The 21162-nt window shown below is 40.7% G+C and overlaps 1 protein-coding gene across 4 annotated transcripts in view; it reads right to left on the minus strand.

The window, feature by feature from the left end:
• The window catches only part of sh3pxd2b (SH3 and PX domains 2B), a 47092-nt gene that overhangs the window by 11200 nt on the left and 14730 nt on the right, over window positions 1-21162 (minus strand). For all 4 annotated transcript variants that reach the window (XM_037748472.1, XM_037748473.1, XM_037748474.1 and 1 more), the window contains exons 3-5: window positions 18765-18840; window positions 11224-11300; window positions 4879-4970 (exon numbers count right to left, since the gene is read on the minus strand). In XM_037748472.1, the coding sequence (XP_037604400.1) occupies window positions 4879-4970; window positions 11224-11300; window positions 18765-18840 (245 nt within the window). The remainder of the gene's footprint in view (window positions 1-4878; window positions 4971-11223; window positions 11301-18764; window positions 18841-21162) is intronic.

The raw sequence follows: 21162 nt of genomic DNA on the forward strand, positions 1-21162 counted from the left end.
CCACATAAAGCATTGTTCGATCGGCAGAGCTGTTAATTGCAGAGGCTTTAAGTCTCAATAAATCTATACCCATAAGCGCACCCATTAACGTACTATAAAAAGAAATCCCCGGTAGGGCCGACCAAAGCAGTACCGATGATCTGGATGATTATAGAGCAGGAATGTGTGTGTACAGTATGTGTATTCTTTGTTTGCTCGTTCTGAACAGAGGTGAAACCAGGGTCAAGTACTGTAATGCACCGGACGCAACCACTGACCTGGATTATTGGCCTAATGTGATTATTTACTGTAACTAGTTTAGAGTATAAAATCAAATCTCACACTCAGAAGTTTTCATGTTACTTTGAGGCTGGTTACGTAAAAAAGAAAGGAACCAGAATCACTGCCTCGGGGTTGTATGCCTCCGCCAAACAGTCAAGTTGCAGTTTACAGCCATGTCTGTCCAAAATGTCTTTGTCTTGTGTAAAATTGTCATAATTAGGATATGAATTCTGGCCAAAAACATGTTTTGTGAGGTCACAGTTACCTTGACCTTTGAGAACCAAACTCGAATGTGTTCATCCCTGAATCCAAGTTAGTGCCAAATTTGAAGAAATTCGCTAAAGGCGTTCTTGAGATATCGCGTTCACAAGAATGGACTGACAAAAACAGCCCAAAACAGAATGCCTCCAGCCACGGCTCTCGCCGGCACGGAGGCATAAAAAAACAAACAAACATGGGGCCAACTTCAATTTAATCTTTCATGGGAACAGTCACATCAGACAACCATGGCTGAGTCATATGGCGGCCACATGATGAATGACAGAACAAATAACTACAGGGGAATTGTGAGAACACACTTTACAGGTTCACTCCTACAGAAGCGAGGTGACATATCTCAAACTTTCTACTGCAGGAGATCATGTGGACATTCACTCTGGGATCTGATTCTTGCAGACATATTTTCAAGTTTCTACACCTGGAGCCAAACCTTACAATAAACAGATGGGTACCACAAGGATACCATATTGATTTGAATGGTAAATGAAATCCCTCCTCTCATAATCCCTCTCCCGCTACCCCTCCTTGCGTCATCTCCTTCTGTCCTTGTTGTATATGACCTCCTCTTCATTCTTTCCATCTGGATCCACCGTCTAATTCTATTTCCTTCCCCTATGATCTTCCCTACTTTCCCTTTTTCCTTTCCTTGCCCCTTCCTTGTTACAACACTTCCTCTCTTCCCTTTTATTCTGCTTCTCTGAAACCTCTACGTCTTCTTTAAATTTAAATACGCCTTTTCCTCTCCTCTTACTTTGCTGCTCTTAAGGAGAACGTCTCAGATGTCCCTCTCAGTGCAGTAGATTTATAGGCCGTGATAAATCTTCTCCCACAGCGGCTGCTGTGTCTGTACACCAGCCCTGTTGTCAGTCAGCCAAACAACAGGCTGCACTAGCAGAAAGCAGTAATCCAATTTCAATAAAGACAAACCAAGGTCTCTCCTATATTCCTCCGCCTCGAGCAAATGCTCCCCCCTTTTTCCTACCTCTCCCAACACATGCTTAGGGTTGTGTAGGAGGAGTGAGGAGGTAGGTGTCCTTGGCAACCGCCACCTGCTTTATATTCATTGTATAACAATCCAAATATTTAAAACAATATATACACACAGAGCGTGGAATAAAAAATATGTCATTTCCTGAAAAGAATTATTATGATTGTGAATTAATCATTTTAAAAAGTTTGGCGGGTCCAAAATGAAGGTTTTTTTTTTTGGTTTTTTTTATCTCTGTAGAAGATATCTGACGTTTGGTTCCCACTTCTAACAAGGCTTATAAGCCAATAGTAAAACATCATTGGTACCACATTGTATCTCTGGTTCGTCAGTTAGTGTGGAAAAAAAACGGATAAATGGATGAGATTGACGGTAAGTGCCTGGCAACGACTTGTTGTGAAGTAAATGCAATGGAACTGGGAGGGAGAATGTGACATACAGTGGCTGAATGTTATCAGTGTTATCAATAGCACCTTTAAATATAGTAAAAGTGTGAGGTAGCATAAAATTTAAATACGCCAGTAAAGTGCAAAAACATTAGGATTGTGCGTAAGTAAAGTACAACTGTATAATGTAATAATTTACAGTGCAAAAACATGTAGTCTGGTCTTACATTGATTTTACATCTGTCATAGGAGTGGTCAAATGCAAGCATTTCTACAAATAAACTAATAACATGGGTAGAGTCTAAAGTCTTTCTCAAAAATACTCAAGTGAAGAAAGTACTTTCATATCATACACAGATATGAAGATGTTTCTTTTTATGGGAGAGTTAAAGAGGATTATGGTTGTCACACTAGTAATAATGTTGGGATGAGAGAAGCATCTCTGTCGAGTGACACAGTCACACGATTGTGATGACATCATCGCAGCCCTGAGCAATACAGCAAACTCAGTAAACCACATGACTGCAACACACACAGCACACTTCAAAGTGACATGCGATCCATCCACATTATAGATGACAATATGGCAGGCTGGTGCAAGCACCCGTCTCATATTCAATCCCCATAACAGCAATGTGTCCCCGTTAATTGTCCTTGAGCGAGAACCCCCAGCTGCTCACTCAGTCACCCCTGATAGACATTACCTAATTACCAAGAATATGAATGGGAATATTGTGCTGCTTTCCACAAGATGTTTTAATAATTATACATTACATAATGTTAGGACTAAAGTTTCAAAATAAAATGCAAAGCCAGAATGTGTGCAATTTGTAAAATCTCGCTGTAGTATCAAAACACTGTGGCAGACAGAAGACACGCTGATCTACAGGTACACAGTGAACGGAGGGCTGAAATGAACACACACTTCACCGATTGGCACAGGGATTGTCTCACTTTTGTACCAACAAAAACGAGACGACAAAAACATTTTTTTAGGATACTATAATCACAAAAATTCTGCACACAGTGGCGTTTGGGTCAAATCCACTAGGCGCTACAGTATAAAAAAAAGCAGATCCAAAAGTGGAGTAACATTTTGTTTAAATGTCAAGGTGGCTGTGGGGGACAATTGGTATATGAAAAAGACACACGTACAACTGCACTAGGCAGGTACAAGACTGTGGCTGCCTGAACCAAGCCGTGCCAGAGAAAGTGCCTTGCTTTAATGTTAATATAACTAAAGAGGGGGTACATGTTTTTGAGTATATGTAGTGTATCTATGCTGACAAATGAATACACGGCAGCATGCCTAATATGGAGTTACTTTTGTGTCTTCATTATGCAATCAAACCGAAAAAATGGTTTATTGCAAGTAAAATAAATTCATGATTACAAATGTATAAATGTGAATCAAAATCTTTTGTTTGCAAATCCAAAAGTTTCGTTGACAAATCCAAAAGTTCTGTTGGCAAATCCAGACGTTTTGTTTGCAAATCCAGACATTTAGTTTGCAAATCCAAAAGTTTTGTTTGCAAATCCAAATGTTTAGTTTGCAAATCCAAAAGTTTTGTTTATAAATCCAAAAGTTTTGTTTATAAATCCAAAAGTTTTGTTTACAAATCCAAAAGTTTGGTTTACAAATCCCAAGGTCGCGCCCACGATACTCCGCTCAACAGCAAGCAAACTTTTGGATTCGCAAACAAAAGTTTTTGATTCACATTACATTTTTAATCACACATTTATTTTACTTGCAATTAAACAGCCTACTCTGTTTGATTGCACGATAATGACATAAATGTAACTAACTTCATATGCTTACTGAAGTAGCTAGATTTTTGAATGTGGTATTGTTCACTATTGGTCCACAATGCAAACAACATTAAGTGGATACTTAACATTACAGCTCAAGTGACATCTCAAAAAACAATAAATGAAGTAATACTTTAAAAAACATTTTGCTCGTAGTAGTAGTACAACAATTATGAAGTTCATTTCTCCTATAGTAACCTGATATTAGTGCACAATATGTTAAGTTCAAATTATCCGTGCAGTATAGCATTATAGTAATGAGTTTGTAGTAAGGGATTGGGACACAGGGATAGAGTCTCACTCCAAAGACCCAGATTTTGCAATCAAGTCTTGTAAATTGAAAACCCCACTCTCTTTACGCGCTATCTTACTGCTGGCCTTTACATGCACTCCCAGTATATATCACAGGACTTATCAACTCAATTTCCTGCCAAATGAGGCAACTTCTCAACGCCCGGTGCCACACATCAGTACGTGATGACAGAGAGGTTAAAACTAATAACCCAGCTGACAGCTGTTGGTGTAAAAACCATCTCCAGGGTCAAAATGTGAGCCCCACATTATGGTCTCTATGAAACCAGCCACCCGTAACCTCCGCTGCCCCGAAGGTGCCAGTAACCTTACTAACAACACATTTGTAACAGAGCCCCGCGTGTGAAGTTATGCGCGTGTCAACACGTGCTTGTGTGTGTGTGTGTGTTGGCCGCTGGCATTCATTGCCCACTGATGTCTTAGTTTTGGCACATAGTAACTGTCAGTGCTGGATATGACGCTAATGTGTTGAGTGAGATTTTCAAGAGACAACAGAGCAGGTCTACACACCGACGCCTTCAGAGCGATTGTGCAGCCTCAGCTGTCTGGAGCCTGGTGGCTGAACGGAGCTGCAGCGACATGCTTAAATGCTAACTCGGCATTTAAAAAGGACCTATTAAGTGTGTTTCTGCTTGAGGAATACGACAGGAAGTAGTGCAACAGTATGAAATCATATCCATTAGAGGGTGTAATGAATGCTCATTACTGGCAGGCTCGGGGTAAATGTTGGCAGGACGTGACATGACATGACATCAGTCAGGGGAACAATGACTGGTGTTTTCCATTGTATGGGAGTCTGAGGGTTGTGTGTTGTCTATGTGTGTGCCCATGTGTGGTACTCACTCCTTTGGTGGGTTGAGGTCTTCGGGTCTGGTCTCAAAAAACACTCTGACCTCCTCGCACTGGGAGATGTAGACTGGCAGCTGAATGAGAGCCTGCAGGCACAAAAGATAGCAGGAAACTTCGGTAATCACATCAACTGACAAGTACAATCATTTCAGCACTTACAGAAGTCAACCAGAGGTTAAACATAGTGTTCATTCGGTGTCTGGCCTCTATGAAGTCACAGAGCAAGCAATTATTACACACAGGGCAGAAAAAGGATTGCTTTTGCGGCTGCTAAACGGGCACAAATGAGACAAAAAGAAACAGTGAAATTCTCAAAGCACTCGCAAAGGGTGAAATGCACCCATAACTGCGATGCCAAGCTGTGCTATTTGCATGTATTTAAATGAGGTAATATGCATACATTTCGCGCAAAATTGGACCCTTTCTATGCAAATGAGTCCAATTCCCAAAGATCAGCGCTATTATGCCAAACGTTTTTTTTTGCGATTCCCACATTCTTGTGGGTGTGGTCTATTTTACATAAGCCGCAATAATGATTAACATATTGCGCAATTGCACTATTCGATGACATAAGCACATACTAGATTGTCGTTGAGGAGGCTAAATAACGCTTCAAACTTACACTAAATTTTGGTGAGGAAAAATTGGCATGGCCATTTTCAAAGGGATCCCTTGACCTCTGACCTCATGATATGTGAATGAAAATGGGTTGCATGGGTACCCAAAAGTCTCCCCTTTACAGACATGCCCACTTTATGATAATCACATGCAGTTTTGGGCAAGTCATAGTCAAGTCAGCACACTGACACACTGACAGCTGTTGTTGCCTGTTAGGCTTGAGTTTGCCATGTTATGATTTTAGCTTTTCTTATGCTAAGTGCAGTGCCTGTGAGGGTTTCTGGACAATATTTGTCATTGTTTTGTGTTGTTAATTGATTTCCAATAATAAATATATACATACATTTACATAAAGCAGCATATTTGCCCACTCCCATGTTGATAAGAGTATTAAATACTTAACAAATCTCCCTTATAGGTACATTTTGAACAGATAAACAAATGTGTGATTAATCGCGATTAAATATTTGTATCAACTGCCAGACCTAATTTCAAGATGAAGAGCAAAAAAGTTAAACAATTTCAGAATAAAAGCGCACCAATAATAAGTAAAACTAGGGATTTCCATTGTCTTTTTGCAGTGTTTTTCAGTCAAACCAGCTGGTTCTGCTCTGGTTCTCAGTTCATTGATCCGTCTCACCTAACTTCCTCCCTCATCTTACATGTATGCCTCTGTGGAGGATCACCAGCAGCAGAGACATGAGCCCTGACAACAAGGCAGGAGATGAAAGACAAACAGCCACATTCAGTTTTCTCTTTATTGTGATCTCTCCCTTGCACGCACGTCTGGTCTGGTTATCGCACAGTCTCTTTTTTTTAGCTCTCTCTGTTTTTGTTCTCTCCTGAGTCTGGGTTTTATCTGCTTCTCCTACTCTTTCAACCAAACCACTAAAGGGTAGCAGTGAAACAGATAATCACCTCAACAGCTTGATGCCTCAAACAACCAGAAGACAGAATAACTGCCGCCAACGACCCCGTGGTGACTATCTCTCCTACAGCAGGGAGCTAAGCCACTCCTTCTCTTTTTGCTGGCAGGCAAAGCTTGATGCTATCCATCAAGCTTCCTCTGCTGGCCTATACCTCTGATTTTAATACTCCTAAGTGTTTCAGTTCTGTCCTTTCAGGGGAGCAGAGTCTCTGTCTACCTCTCGCACTCTGTGGATATAACGTCAGGGCTGACAGATATGGAATGAAAGCCAAAGACCCAACCAAGGTGCCCTTGCCCCATGTGCCACATTTGCCTTGTCATACTTACGACCATACGTCCAAGCCAACAGCTCATGTTGAAGGAAAGGAGTGGGACTACTGCCATGGACAAAGTATAACTAGTGTTTTCCATTAGCCGCAAAGTCATATGGAGCGTGCTTGCGTTTGTTGATTCATACATGACCTCCTTTTTACAGTAGCTTCATGCATATCTTACATCTTGAGACTCTGAAGCTAAGGAGCTGATTTAAGAGATGTTATGGATGACCTCCAGAGCCCCCCCCTTAACCTCCAATCTCTAGTCCTGCAGCCCACAACGCTCCACTGTGCCTGAGGTCAGAGTGCAACCTGGACCGGCTATCCTCTCCTTGGATTTATCCCTCTCCTCGTGTCAGCCTGTGGCCCGTCCACTCATTACAATTCTCCCCAGGGAGGAGACGGGAGGGAGGCACAGGGTACATTACAGCAAATGGACTTTATGGGTGTTCTTTACAGCAGGCAGCATTAAGGTAATTGTGTGTGCCTCCCTGTGTGTGCGCATGTGTGCTTTCTCCAAGGAAAAATAGGTAATGGAAATGAGAGATCTACTTGTGCACTCTGATAAGGTACAGTGCATTGCAGGGCTGTGTGTTGGCAAGAATCTGGCGATACGTTGCGTATCATGATACAGGGGTAATGATTCAATACACTGCGATACCTTAAGCAAGGCCATATATTGCGATTTTTAAATCTAATTTTAGGAAAACTGTCATAGTATAAAGAACACACCACCATATGTATACAATCTGAATACAAAAAAAGTTAAAAAATGAAATGGCTACTATGGGGACTAACATCATTACATCATTACAATCTATGTAGATACATGCAGACAATAGGATCCTCAGTCTTCCTCGTCAAACACAGACAACAAAGGAGGTTTACAAGGTTATATTTTGCATCTGTAACATCTCAAATCATCCACTGAAAACTGTCTGTCAGTGAATATATTTCACACATATTCAATGTTTGGAGCATTTGCGTTAAAAAAAATTAAATAAAAAGGACATTTTGAGGTATTATTTATGCAAAAATATTGATGCTTTTACTTACAAAACACTCTTTTTTCATATCTTTTGAATGCTGACAAATGAAGGTTGAGCGGAAATTGCTTTATTGCTTAAAATACTTTTTGATGTGATGCATTTCATTAAGCTGCGTGACCTTTCTAGTCATCCTAGCTCAGCAGTCTTACTCTTGGTTTATGCAAACAGTCCCTGATTCCATGTTGTTGTTTTTTTCTTTCCTTCTTTCTTCTCTCCGACTGTGTTTCCCGAGTCAAAAAAACACAAGACTTTACAACCAGGGAAATTCCATATGAGTCAGGTTAAAGCCTCAGCTGTATAACAGAAGGGCTGACTCAGCTCTCCCCCCTCAAGAAAAACATGAAGTTTCACCTTGTCAACCTGGGTGCGTGTGGGGGTGGATGAAAATGCCATTTTTTTGTGCTTACAGTCAAGTTTGGATTTGTTTCAGCGATTCACATTTGTGTCAACATCACTCAGCCTTAAACCCTAAATAATTTTTGACAAAACATGGATGTCAATCAAAAACCATTCAACTACACAACAGGTAAACACAGAACTTTTCAGACATTTCCACAATAAGAACTTCGACAACAGCAACACCGCTGCTGTAAGAGTTGCTCAGCTATTCCCATAAACATCCACACCCATAGACACGAACCAACAACTCTACCCATTCCTCCCCCAAACTCTTATTTTCGCATAAGTGTTTAAAGATGTTGCCTACACCAGCTGTACATTCCTTTAACCCCAGACGACCGTATATACACCAGCCCCTCTGGTCCTCAACACTGTTTATCATACATAAAAACCTTTTCTCTTCACTCTGAGGCCTTGTGATTTGTTATTTTTATTCCGAAGTGACAATCTGCACCATATCACAAACTAATTTGTAAACTGGTGGTTTTATGAGGCTCTTTATGGAGAAGAGAAGTGATCCCATGATAAAATAACACACTCAAGAAGGCATGAGTAAGGGCTAAGTCACGACTAACTTGTAAAAACACCCTCAAATTTCCTCTCTCTGAGAGAGACAGAAGGAGGTGTGTGTATGGTTTAGAGGCCCCAAGGTAACAACACACCACCTATGGGCTGTGGATGTGCTTACATGCAAGCAGAGCACCAGCAAGCTCTTTGCCTTTGGCACAACTCTCTGCTGGTAGTTCCCACCACAACATGAGATTACAACAACGGAGGCCTTTGATACGAAGCGAGTTCAACATACCCAGGGTATCTTCTCGTTATCTGGTTTCACTAACCCTAACAAACACGATCCCGTTAAGCGGTCCTACGACGGTGGTTATCAACTCGGTAAATCAACCCAGGGTTTCTCAATATGGCTGTGAGCGCGTTCACATGAAAGGGGCGGTGTTTGCAGCATATGACCGATCACAAACATGGACAAGTCTACTGTCAGCAGAGCAAAGAGCAAACTATAATATTAGACAAATACGAAGAAGTTAAACACATAATCCAGGCTAAAAGGAACACAGTGAGGCTGACAAATACAGGAAGGACAGCTGGCGAAAGATAAAAATGGTGATGTGTGAATGCGGAAATTAACAGATTTATTAATTTAACGGAATATCCAAAAGTCAGATATATATTCGTATAGATGGGGCAGTGAAATATAAATAGCTTTCAGAATAGAATGGATAAATGTATGACTATTTCAGCCTTCTTTCAGCTCTGGCGGTGTGAAACGGACTTGAGAGCAAGTAAAAAAATAACTATAAAAACATAGTTCAAAGCGGTAAACACCCACAGCATCCAGTCAGCTGTCTTTCCTGCATTTTCTCAGTTTAAACTGTGTTGCTTTTAGCCTGGATTATGACTTTAACTTCGTTGTATTTGTTGAATATTACCTTACGATCTGCGCATCAAGCTTTGATTTGTCAGTAGGCGGTGCTTTTATACAAGTTGATCTGAATATAACTTGCTCCTGAGCAGGTTATGTGTTCAGCATAAGTTACCGTGGCGATCTACCCCTGTAAGAAGTGAACAATCGTCGTAGAACTGAAAACCCAGGGATAAACCTGAAGTTACCTCGCTAACCCCAAATCCTGCTTCGTAGTGCAGGCTTCAGTTCAACTGTTTCACACCAAAATAATGTGAGTTTGTAGCCAAGATATCCGCTTGGAGACGTCTGATCATAAAAAGCAACAACCCCATGGTTGCAAAACACTCAAGGAGTCACTCCTTGGTTACTGCAGATAAACATAATTTAGAAAAAAAAGACATTTTAAAACGATTGCTTTGAATTTATTTCAAGGGGCACGCAACTGTGTCTTGTTGCTAAGAAGCTGAACATCAATCATAGTTTATTCATCATGTTGCTGTGGTTACATTTCTGTCAGTTTGTAGCAATTAGTAGCTCGCTATTGGCAGTTTTATGGTTGCAGTTCTGCTACAGTGGAGTCTGAGAATGTGCAGATGCATTTTTTTTTCTCTCTTGAGGCATTAAGTGATTAATCTCTTTGGTAAAAAGCCATGTAATGGGCTGTATAATGCACAGGTTTTACATTATCTCTGTTTTAACTGGTGGAAAGAGCTGCAATATTTCAAATGGTAAAACAGACACCACTAACACATTACAAAACACTTCTTCATGTCTTTCTTCTGTCACTGACAGCAACTTAACAGCGTAAACATATAAAGTGCATTCATAAATATCTTGTCCAGAGGGTTTACTGTACATCCGGGAGCTACAAGGACATTTTATTCGCATTCACAACAGATTTTTGGCCCATACATTATCGATCCCTTGGGAGAAATTCCCCTCTAGTTTGTCTCCTTTAGCAGAGAGGTCAGAGTCAGCTATACAGAGCACCTGGGGAGCGTTTAGGACACCTCAGCAGGGTGGATGCCTGCTGTCACAAAGGTTTGCTCCAGGGAGTTTAGCATGGCGCGCATCGCGAAGAGCCAATTTTCAAGGCAAGGGCAATGGCATTATTCATACAGCTGTTCTCGGGACAATGTAATCCCATAAATCGGGTTCTTATTCAAATCTTGCAGTGTGGCTATGAGCTTAACTTTAATGAATATCACCATGTATTTGAATATCTGACAGATGAAGGTAAGGGTTTCTGATTTTGTAACTCCAATGTACCAAATTTGTAATCCAAGATGTGCATTCAAGCATAAATAAGCTCGACTGAAATCAGATGGTCGGGTCGCTTAGTGGAATCCTGAATGTGCTGAGAGAAACTGTGACTGGTGTTGCTCATATATACACAGAGGGCATGAAATTTTCCATTTTCCTGTTCATGACTAGGTTGACACTACGTGGGTGGGATAGTTGTTTTTCTTTTCCCCTGACCACTGTGCTTCCTACCTTGATTTTGTGCTGAAGATGTAAACGCTCACTGGTCAGTGGAGCTTTCATGAACTACCACATATACGACCACAGGAGATTTCAAGGTTAAAGTGAAGATTTGGTCAATATACTCACCCTGCAGTATTCGTTGATGGGCCTTAGTCTTTTCATGGCCACATCTCTGATATGGCTCCTCCTAAACAGGATCTTCCCTGTAACAAAGTAGGAAAAACAGACTTAGAACTCAGAAAAGCCAGGTGTTGGTAAGGTGGGGAAACGGTGTTATGGGGCCATGGGAACGCAGGAAGTGGGCGGCTGGGAAAATTAGATTTAAAGAGGACCTATTATGCTAATTTTCGGGTGGATCCTTGTATTTTAAGTTTCTACTAGAACATATTTCCATGCTTTAATGCTTAAAAAACACTTTACTTTTCTCATATGGATCTGTTTGAGCTCCTGCTCCCCCTCTCGAAAAGCCCAGTCTGCTCTGATTGGACAGCTGGCCCACTGTTATGATTGGTCAGCCGAACCAAACTCTTTGGACTCCGCTCCAGCTCTGCTTTAACTAGCTTTGTTTGAGGGCATACCAAATTAGCCACAAACCAACCTAAAGTAGGTATTATGCAAATATGTTACTTGGTGACATCACCCCGTTACAAAAGTTCAGGCAGTTCAGGAGCAGTGTTTCTGTGAGGGAGAGTAACTCACTTTGGTGTGGACTTTGGCCTTTGTAACTTTATAGACTTTTACATGCACAAACAAAAATGTATAACACACTAAAGAAAAGTGAAAAAGCACAAAAGCATAATAGGTCCTCTTTAAAAAAAAATGTACTAACTCTAACTGCCCATGTCTGATGACAGTTTATTTTTCTGTTTCTACACATAAGGAATAAAGAGATTAAAACTCAGAAAAGTCAAACTTATAATCAGATATCAGTGTTGCTACCAGCATTCCACTGCAGCAAAATTTTATAATATATTATATTCTTTATAATTAGCATGTATTTGTTTATATACATAAAAACAATATTATAAAAAAAAGTTTTTTTCAGCTCGTGCTCTTAAGAGCACCATTAAAAAGTTAAGAATCCACTGAGGGACAATAAGGACACCGTACTTTTTACAACACATGGTTAGTGAATTAGCATGCAGACACAATATAGTCGTGTCATCAATAACACTGACAGCACAATGAGGTGGGTGAGGAGGTAGGTGAATAGCTGGCCTTTCCAAGTCATGAATAAATGATTTTGGGAAAGCAAATTAAATGCATGACAGCTTGAATGCTATTCCCCTGCTCTTATCTCCAGGCCCAAATAACCACAGGCACAGACGAGACGGGTCGCCATAACAATAACAAGAAATGGTTACAAATGGGCCTCTTAAAACACTCTTCTAACTCGCAGGAAATTTCAGAGCCGGCATCTATTTTTCTCCTCATTTTAGCTGCTGAAGACATTTCTAATGAAAACATATAAACTGGGCAGGAAGTCAAGGCTGTAACAAGATCCTGAACACAAAAAGGGACATGTTTTGAGAAGTTCCTGTATCACCCGGATCAAGGGGTTATGGTATTTGTTCAGAGAATATTTTAAAGCAGACTTGCTGAAACATGAATCTATCTCACAGAAGATCGCTGCTGAGCAGTCAACCCCCCTACAGCTCTATACCCTACCCGTTCACCCATGTTACTAAAAATGCCTTCGTGCTTCCGTGACCCATACAGCTCAAAACCACAAATGTTTGTTTTGTTTGTGAGTGGATGACATATTGATGAATAATAGATGCAGGCACGCAGAGAGTGTGTGTGATCATCTCAATGTCTGATTATATGTATTCCCATGTGTTACTGCTCGTCTTGTGAATCAAGACAACAGAAAATAAAGATACATGAAGGGAAAGACTAAGAAGAAATAGAGTGTGCAGAGAGGTGTAGACTGCTGAGTGGATGGATGTGTGGTAACTTCCTCTGAAGACCTCAGATCTCACACGTTTTACACAATAACCACCACTCCACTTCTAAAAGAGAACCACCTCTGTACTCTCTCCAACCATCCCATCGCCGATGGCAACCTACTCACTGACTCAGGTGCGTGACAAAAATAAAGACAAAAACCACAGGAAGTCATATTCATACACTTCCTAACAATGTGTTGAGAGTGTAGCTTACTAGAATATCAAAGAGCCAGACTGTAAATGCTGTCAGCGAGCTAAATAAAAAGCTGATTTGCCTGGGGATTCATTAATTAATATAACTTCAAGCACAGACTATAGTTGGCTGCTATGAACAGGCGAGGAAGTCAGATCTTCAAAATAATGTGTGTTCGTCTAGCTCCTGTTCTTGTGGCTTTTTACAGCCTCCACATGGCTCCTCTAGCATGGCTGTAGACTATTACGGTCTTGACGACATCTGACCATTTCTCACCACATTTTGTGCAGGAGAGCAGTATAGTACTACGCGAGGGAGACTATTAAAAACGAGATTAAATAGATGAAGAATGAGAGGAGACATTCCAAATCTCTAAGGTGTTGGCAAGTGTTAGGTGTTAGCAGCCGACAGGACACACTGTCTGGACAGCTCAGGAAAACTAAAGAGATTTGAAAGTCAACCCTGCCTCGACGCCTACAGTTCTTCTCCTCCTCCTCCTCTCTCCCTCTGTCTCTTTCTTCCTCTCCTCCCCTCGTCACTCCCCAAACAGAAAGCTTTCTTGACGGTTTTCCAAAGCTCTCAGGGGTCAGGGGAGAGAAGCACTGACTCAACACTGCCCACTCTGTATGCAGGGCAGCTCATGGGTGCAGCCGAGAAAAGGGCTTGTTTGGGGAAGGGAGGAGGGATGGAGGGGTAGGAAAGCTGCTGCCTTGGAGCCACGGCTGAGGCAGGGCAGACTTTATGGCAAATCTCAGAGCCAGCAGTGACCAAGGGTATCAAACAACTTTTGTTTCCCGGAGAGAGTGAGGGAATTAGATGAGAGAAGTGACAGATAGAGATGGGAACACAGAGAGGGTCTTTGTTACACACCTCACATACAGAAAGCTGTTCTCAGCATTCACCTCTTAATCACTGGACTCACCACACATGAATTCCTCCTGTTTATCCGCCCCAGTTTGGCTACATAGAGGGATTTTGAGTAGCTAAAACCTTTACATAACACCAAAGCCATAGACTTAAAGGTCTTATTGATAACATTTTTATTTAGACTAATAATTAAAAAAAAAAAAAATTACATCCACAGAGCTGTTAGAAAGGTTCCTAATAAAATTATAGCTTTTCCTGAAAAAATGTATTATGATTACAAATTTGGGGTCGTCAGTTAGTGGGGAAAAAAAAGGATAAATAGCTGAGATTGACAGTGAGTGCCTGGCAATGGCTTGTAGTGAAGTAAATGCAATGGAACCAGGGAGGGAGAATGTGACATCTAGTGGCTGAATGTTATCAATGTTATCAATCAAGCCATGGACTCTAGTCAGACTTAAGTCACAAAATTGGGGACTTATATTGTCTTGGACTTGACTGCTCTGATACTTGACTCCCCAAAGACTTGACTTGAGACTTAGAGGGAGTTTGTTTGACCTTGTAAAAATCCAAGAAATATAAAAAAAATCTAAATCGGACAATGGCTAGCACACACTTTGAATATTTAATCATCAGGCCCATGCATTGAAAGGACTTTGCCTTTCACAAAACTGACTGGACATGATACCTGCCATTACAAATATGAGACTTGACTTGGACTTGTCTCGACTAAGTTGAGACGACTTGAAACTTGCTTTTACAGGACTTAAGACTTGACTTGGAGTCATTGCCAGGTTTTGTAGGAGCAGAGACAGTTCAGAAAGGAGACGGCGCACTGAGGGTTGGTTTCCTGTATCTGAGATCTCTCATCTCAGATGGACAAATCATGATAATTTAACTTTGTTCGAGACCTTTCTCTGTCTCAGAAACACACTCTGGCAACTAATGTTCACGAACGCCCTCGCTAACTAATTTTCGTAATGCTAAATATGGCTGTTAGCTGTATAAATATCTAATGTTAGCAAAAGGACTCAAGGGTATGGGGGGGAGGCGATCATGTATGTGATCATGCAGACAAGAAGTGTATACCATTTCTAGCCATTGGCGGAGCTTGTAATGCGTCATCTTTGCTATAGAGTATCTTTGGCATTAGCGAGTCTCAAGTCAACTCTCAAGACAAAAGTGATACATGATTTGAGACTCGCTGTTACAAAAGTTAACAACTGACTTGCACGTGTCTCGAATTACTTGAGACTTCCAGTACAAGAGTTGAAACTTGACTCAAGACTAAGAATGAGCCGTATGTGCGTGTGTGTGTGTGTGTGTGTGTGTGTGTGTGTGTGTGTATTTTAATTACTGTGTTCTTAGGCAAGTTGCTGACTAAGGCAGACACAACTCCACAAGTCTGCTACTGGTACACCACATTCAAGAAGACAAGAGCAGTGATCGCTTTCCCCTACAGACGAGAGATGAACGTGACATGAATGAGGCATAAGCAACGAGGTCATTGAGATGTTTCGGTTATTTTCTGCCTTTCATATAGAGGACCGGCTGGGGAATGTGTTATTCAGACCCACAGAAACATATTTGACCTGCCCAACATACTGTGCCTCCTACTGTGGCAGGCAGAGAGATCTCTAGCCAGACAGAGTAGCTGAAAGAAGTATGTGCTGTAGATCTATCATTAAGAGGAAAGGGGGAAAAAAAACAAATACAAATTCATAGTTTACTTGTGGGATCAGAGTTCAAGGAAGAATTTAACCTCTTTTATCATGCAGGGGGCCTAAGAAAACAGACCCACATTCCATCTTTGGTTTGGACACATAGTTTAACAACCCCAACTTTAGATAATTGGCATCAGCTCTTTTTCAAAGGCTGACCTGCTGACACTGGCTTAAAGGGTGAAGAGATCATCTAAATGTCATGTATGAACCTATCAAAGGAATTGAGCACCATGGGAGGTATTCAGATGACAAATGGCCTATAGATACTCTGCACATGCCATGCGATCATGAGATAACAAAAGAGTTATGGGTTTAAATGGCCAAGTTTGGGATTTTTTTTAACTTCCTCTTTGAGGTAAAGGATACACACGCTCTGATACTGCTATTAATTGTTATCTTGATATGTTTTTCCAGGGAAATTATGTAGTTTCTACAGCAAAGGATGAAAATGTAGCAATGCGTACACCTGGCAAAAAGAGGCAGCAGAAATTCTGCACTATCCACACATGCAGACAAGCCACTTTGCTGATGCGGAGCTACCAAAGGAGTAAAAACAGCTTGAACAAACCAAACCAAGAAGGGAAAACCACTTCCGTGCCTTGTTAGGTTGGTCTCAGCCCACAGGCCAGACTTTTGCTTTGCAAGGGAAGGATTTTCTCTGCTGTCAGGAAAATTCTTCTGCAAATCAGGCATATTTTAGCTTGAAATCCATCTCAGAGAGGTGTATAACCTGATCTGGGATCTGAGACGACTAGTAACGGTCATTCTCTTAAACATCAATTTATGCAGGCACAGAGAATAAATAATGTAATGTCAGTATTGGGTAGGGCTGGGTAATATATCAATATTATATCGATATTGTGATATGAGACTAGATATCGTCTTAGATTTTGGATATCGTAATATGGCATGTGTTGTTTTTCCTGGTTTTAAATGCTGCATTACAGTAAAGGGATGTCATTTTCTGTACTTAACCAGACTGTTCTAGCTGTTTTATCATTTGCCTTTACCCACTTAGTCATTAAATCCACATTGCTGATGATTATTTATCAAAAATCTCATTGTTTAAATATTTTGTGAAAGCACCAATAGCCAATCCTACAATATCGTTGCAATATCTATATCCGTGTAGCAGTGTATGTGCCCTCTAAAAGTAGTGCTATGATGCCTGATGTTACAGGGACTGTGATGAAATGCAGATCCCACTGTTCTGATTGCATAAAAAGGTACACTTTCATTACTCAGATTTTATGCAAATGGTGTGTTCTTTATACTACTTTTAAAAAAAATTGCAATATATCGCCTTGCTTGCAGTATCACGATATATTGAATCATAACTCCTGTATCATGATATGTATCGTATCGCCAGATTCTTCCCAATACACAGCCATAGTCAGTACCATTGCGCCACAAAAGCAAATGGTTTCACAGTGGCATTCGTAGAGGGTACTATGTAGAGTCTTTAACTTTTGCTTTCTTAGCAGTGCCATAAGAGCAGTAGGGGATTTGGTGGCTTCCTCTGGGGCACTTCAGCGGTTATTTTCTTCCACAGAAAAAAGGAGAAGTGAAAGTCTCTACAAATACTCAGAGCATCACTGGAAGTAGACAGAAATTTAAGAGTAAAATCTAGACTTTCAGGGTCTAAAAGGTAAAAGCAGGAAGGAAGTAGACCGAGTTTAGTGTAGAGGAGAATTCATAATAGTATCCATGGTCAGCTGTAAGGGGATAGCAGGGGATAGTATGAAAAGCAGTGTTTTTCTATCTCTCTTCCCTCCTCCCACTCAGAGTCCATCAAACAGTCGGAGAGAGTGTGTGTGTGTTTGTGTGTATTCTCTCAATGAGTTCCAGACCTGCATGGCCACAAAAAAAAATCCTATCCCCCACTCGCCTGGTAGGGGAGATGTGGGTGGGGTCTTAGGGCGAGGCTTTCTTCCAAACTCCCATAAAGGATTACTTTCAGCAGGATCTAAATCTCAACTATTCTAAAAGTTGGTCGTGCACAGCTTTCCTAAAGCACTTATTCCGAACAAAATGTACTGCCACTTGCACTTGAAAGTGAGTAATGGCAACTAAAAAAGAAGAAACCAGTATTTTAGCCAGTCAGGTTTTACACCAGACGATGATTCAGTCAGGAGAATGGTGCAGCTAAGCCAAGGAAACAGCTCATAATGAACATTATGCATTGTAACCATTTTTTATTTTATGATCACAGGTAGAGTATTCTTGTGCGAAAATGGCAGATATTTAATGTTACACCCAAAGGCTCCAACACTACTCTGTATAATTGTCTAGTATGTCTTTGGGCTATATGCTTAGAGATCAGCTGAGTCAGCCGAAGGTTTAAAGAGTAGATGGAAAAACATATTCTTTCTCGATTCACAGAAACAGTGAGATTATGGACAATTATGGTTGCAGGCAGCAGATTGTTCCGGTGGGTTCCTTTGTGTGCAAATTGTTCTGCTTCTCTCGGTTCATACACAGCCTATCAGTGAGTCATTGTTGTCCACATTTTAACCCGATGTGTGCAAATGTGTGCGATGGAGAAGGTAGCAAGAATGAGGCAAAGACACACTAATACAGCAAAGGGGAAATACAGAGTGATTTAAGTGATAATCCAGGAGTTCACTGTTATTTGTGTTTTGTTATGAGCATATCTCAATTATTTTCATTATACATTTTTTATATAAGTTGATTCATCTTTTAATCTTTGTCCAAACAACAGTCCAAAACCCTAACCCTAACCCTATTGATATAAATAGGAGAAAGCTGGCTGGAAAGAGGCTGGAAGCAGCAAATGTTTGGCATTTTTCTCGATATAACTTAATCTAATATAAAAATAGTTCTTTCTGTGTTTACTAAAAAAGCCACAGTTGTGTGCGTGCTATGTATATGTGCGAGAAAGGGCCTTGGGGGACACTGTGCATCTGTAAGTCTTACCTGGTAGGAATGGAATGATCCTGCGCTTAGGGTCTTTCTGGCCTCCTTCCACCGGGAATTTGTCCAGCAATTCCATCTGAAACACCCCAATCAATTAAGACTTATTAGCACACAAAGCACTTACACTTTCACATAAACATGCCCTTTACATTACACACAACAGGATAGCTGAGGCTGGAGAGGAAGGGTTCACGTTTTTACAAATCAGCAGTTCCTACAAGGAATTCGGCCAATAAAGGAAGGTCTGCCAATGATTAGGAATGTCCTGAGCAGATGGTATGGTTTTCCCCCTCTACTTCATATGTTGTTGCAGCAAAGGGGCTGTTAGCAGCAAGGCACCACTGACATAGTGGAACATTTCGGTTTCCATAGTTTTCAAAGGCCTGAGAGCAATGGTTCTTTAAATCTGCTGATCACCGCTTCTCTTGATCCTTCTTTTCTTTCTCTTTAAAACTCAGTCTTTTGTTTCTCCTTCAGCACTTTTTCCCTTTGATCCCACTGTCACATTCAACTATATGATCCATCACTTTGGCCACTAATGTCTCCTTTGTTCATGACGCTTAATGAAATCAGTGTGCTTCCACACATACATCATGTATTTTTGCATTTGGTGCATCCCTAGTCTGTAGAGGATGCAGTTAGAGCTGGCCCATGTGTAGGCTGCTATGACAGTCACAGGGCTATCACATAATAAGATTAATAGCAATTCTGAGTGTGGTCTGTTCAATGTCAACCTGATAAAATTACATCCATCAAGGCTGCTCCATGGAGGCATTTAAGGGTCAAAACAAGTTGGTTCTCCAGATATCCAAACCAGGGATGTTTTTCATTTCCCCCATCTTTAAATAACACTGTACCTTGACTGGTAAGAGAGACTCATTTAGAGAATATGCAGCACTGGAAATACCCAACAGGAATGCTCTAAAGTTGGTGCTTCGGTATTTTTACCTTCGATCCTCAATAGCTAAATTTCAGATCTCACAGTGAGTGCATACAGTATCCTTAATTGGTCTTTTCTGGGTTTAGATGTTTCAACAAATATATATAGTCTTTTCATGTGTTACGTAAGGTAGATTATGTATCTGGTTTGTTGCTCCCACTCATCCCGTATGTGCCAATGACAAGCATCAAGCCTGTTGTCAATGTTGTCAATATGAAACATAACTGAATCAAAATATCAAATCACTCATCGGCCTCCTCTGATCCGCCTACTCTTGAATCTAATTTTACGCATGTGGGTAATGAAACATGAACCACGCACATCACCAGGTAGAGGATGTGAGCTGTAGGGTGCTGCATTACATCTACTCACATGACATTATTTTTTATATGAGCTTTGATTATTCAATAAAGTACACAATATTGCCCTGATGCTGCTATTAAATGTTATCTCTCTGTCTTTTCCAGGGTAATCATGCGGTTTCTACAACAAGTTTTCTAGCAATATAAAGGAGTACAGCTATCACAAAATGTCCTAGGGTAAATTTAAAAGAAACAATAAGTTGCATTGAGCCAAAACTAACAGAGACATGGGGAGGTGAGGTGATGGAGAGGTTATGGGAAAGGCAGAGACATGTGCCAAATAGACTGTTTCAGTCTGTTCAGGTGCCAAACAGGTGTTGTTGTGCCATAAAACCATGAGTGGCATAAAGATTAAACAGACTTAAAACACTTAAGTAGATAGGGCTTGATGCTTCCCTATTTTCCCGACAGCTTGCCCTCTATAGCCACTGTGATCCTGACCAAGACTGCAAGAAGAATAGATTGCAAACCTGCATTAGATGTCACCCATGTATAAGCATCCATATTAATATATATTTTAGTGCCTGGACAGTTGCAGGCATCTGGATGGGAAAGCACCAGTTAGAAGAAAAAAAAGAAACATGTTCAAACATACAAGAGGACATGTGTTTTACAGGTGAATGATTGTTTGCAGATCTTCAGCTTTACAGAAAGAACCCATTGACCTTTGTTTTCTCTGCTTCACTTCATTTCTTCACTAACTCTTGCTCATATCGTATGCTTCTAAATATTTAATTTCAGCCTTTGTGCAACAGCCTTGTTCCACTTACAAGAAAGTTCAACAATCTCATTTTAACCTAATCTTGAAACCCTCTAATGAACTTTACAAGCCACAAATCTCCAAGCATGCCAAGAAAACGCTTTGGAATCCTAAATCCAATTCTATAATGATGTTTGATTAACTCGACCTACTCTCCCACCCCAACGGGCATTTATAAGGCCTTAAGCTGGCCAAACAATAACAACAAAGTCCATTGTGATGAGTCCAATAAAGCTATGCTTTTAACTATAATGCAAATAATCCAATAACATTCTTAGCTTTCATACCTGACAGGAAGATTAATTGCATCTCAGAAAACTGGAGAATCTCAAAACA

This window comes from Sebastes umbrosus, chromosome 17, assembly GCF_015220745.1.
Source record: "Sebastes umbrosus isolate fSebUmb1 chromosome 17, fSebUmb1.pri, whole genome shotgun sequence".
NCBI classification, from domain to species: Eukaryota; Metazoa; Chordata; class Actinopteri; order Perciformes; family Sebastidae; genus Sebastes; species Sebastes umbrosus.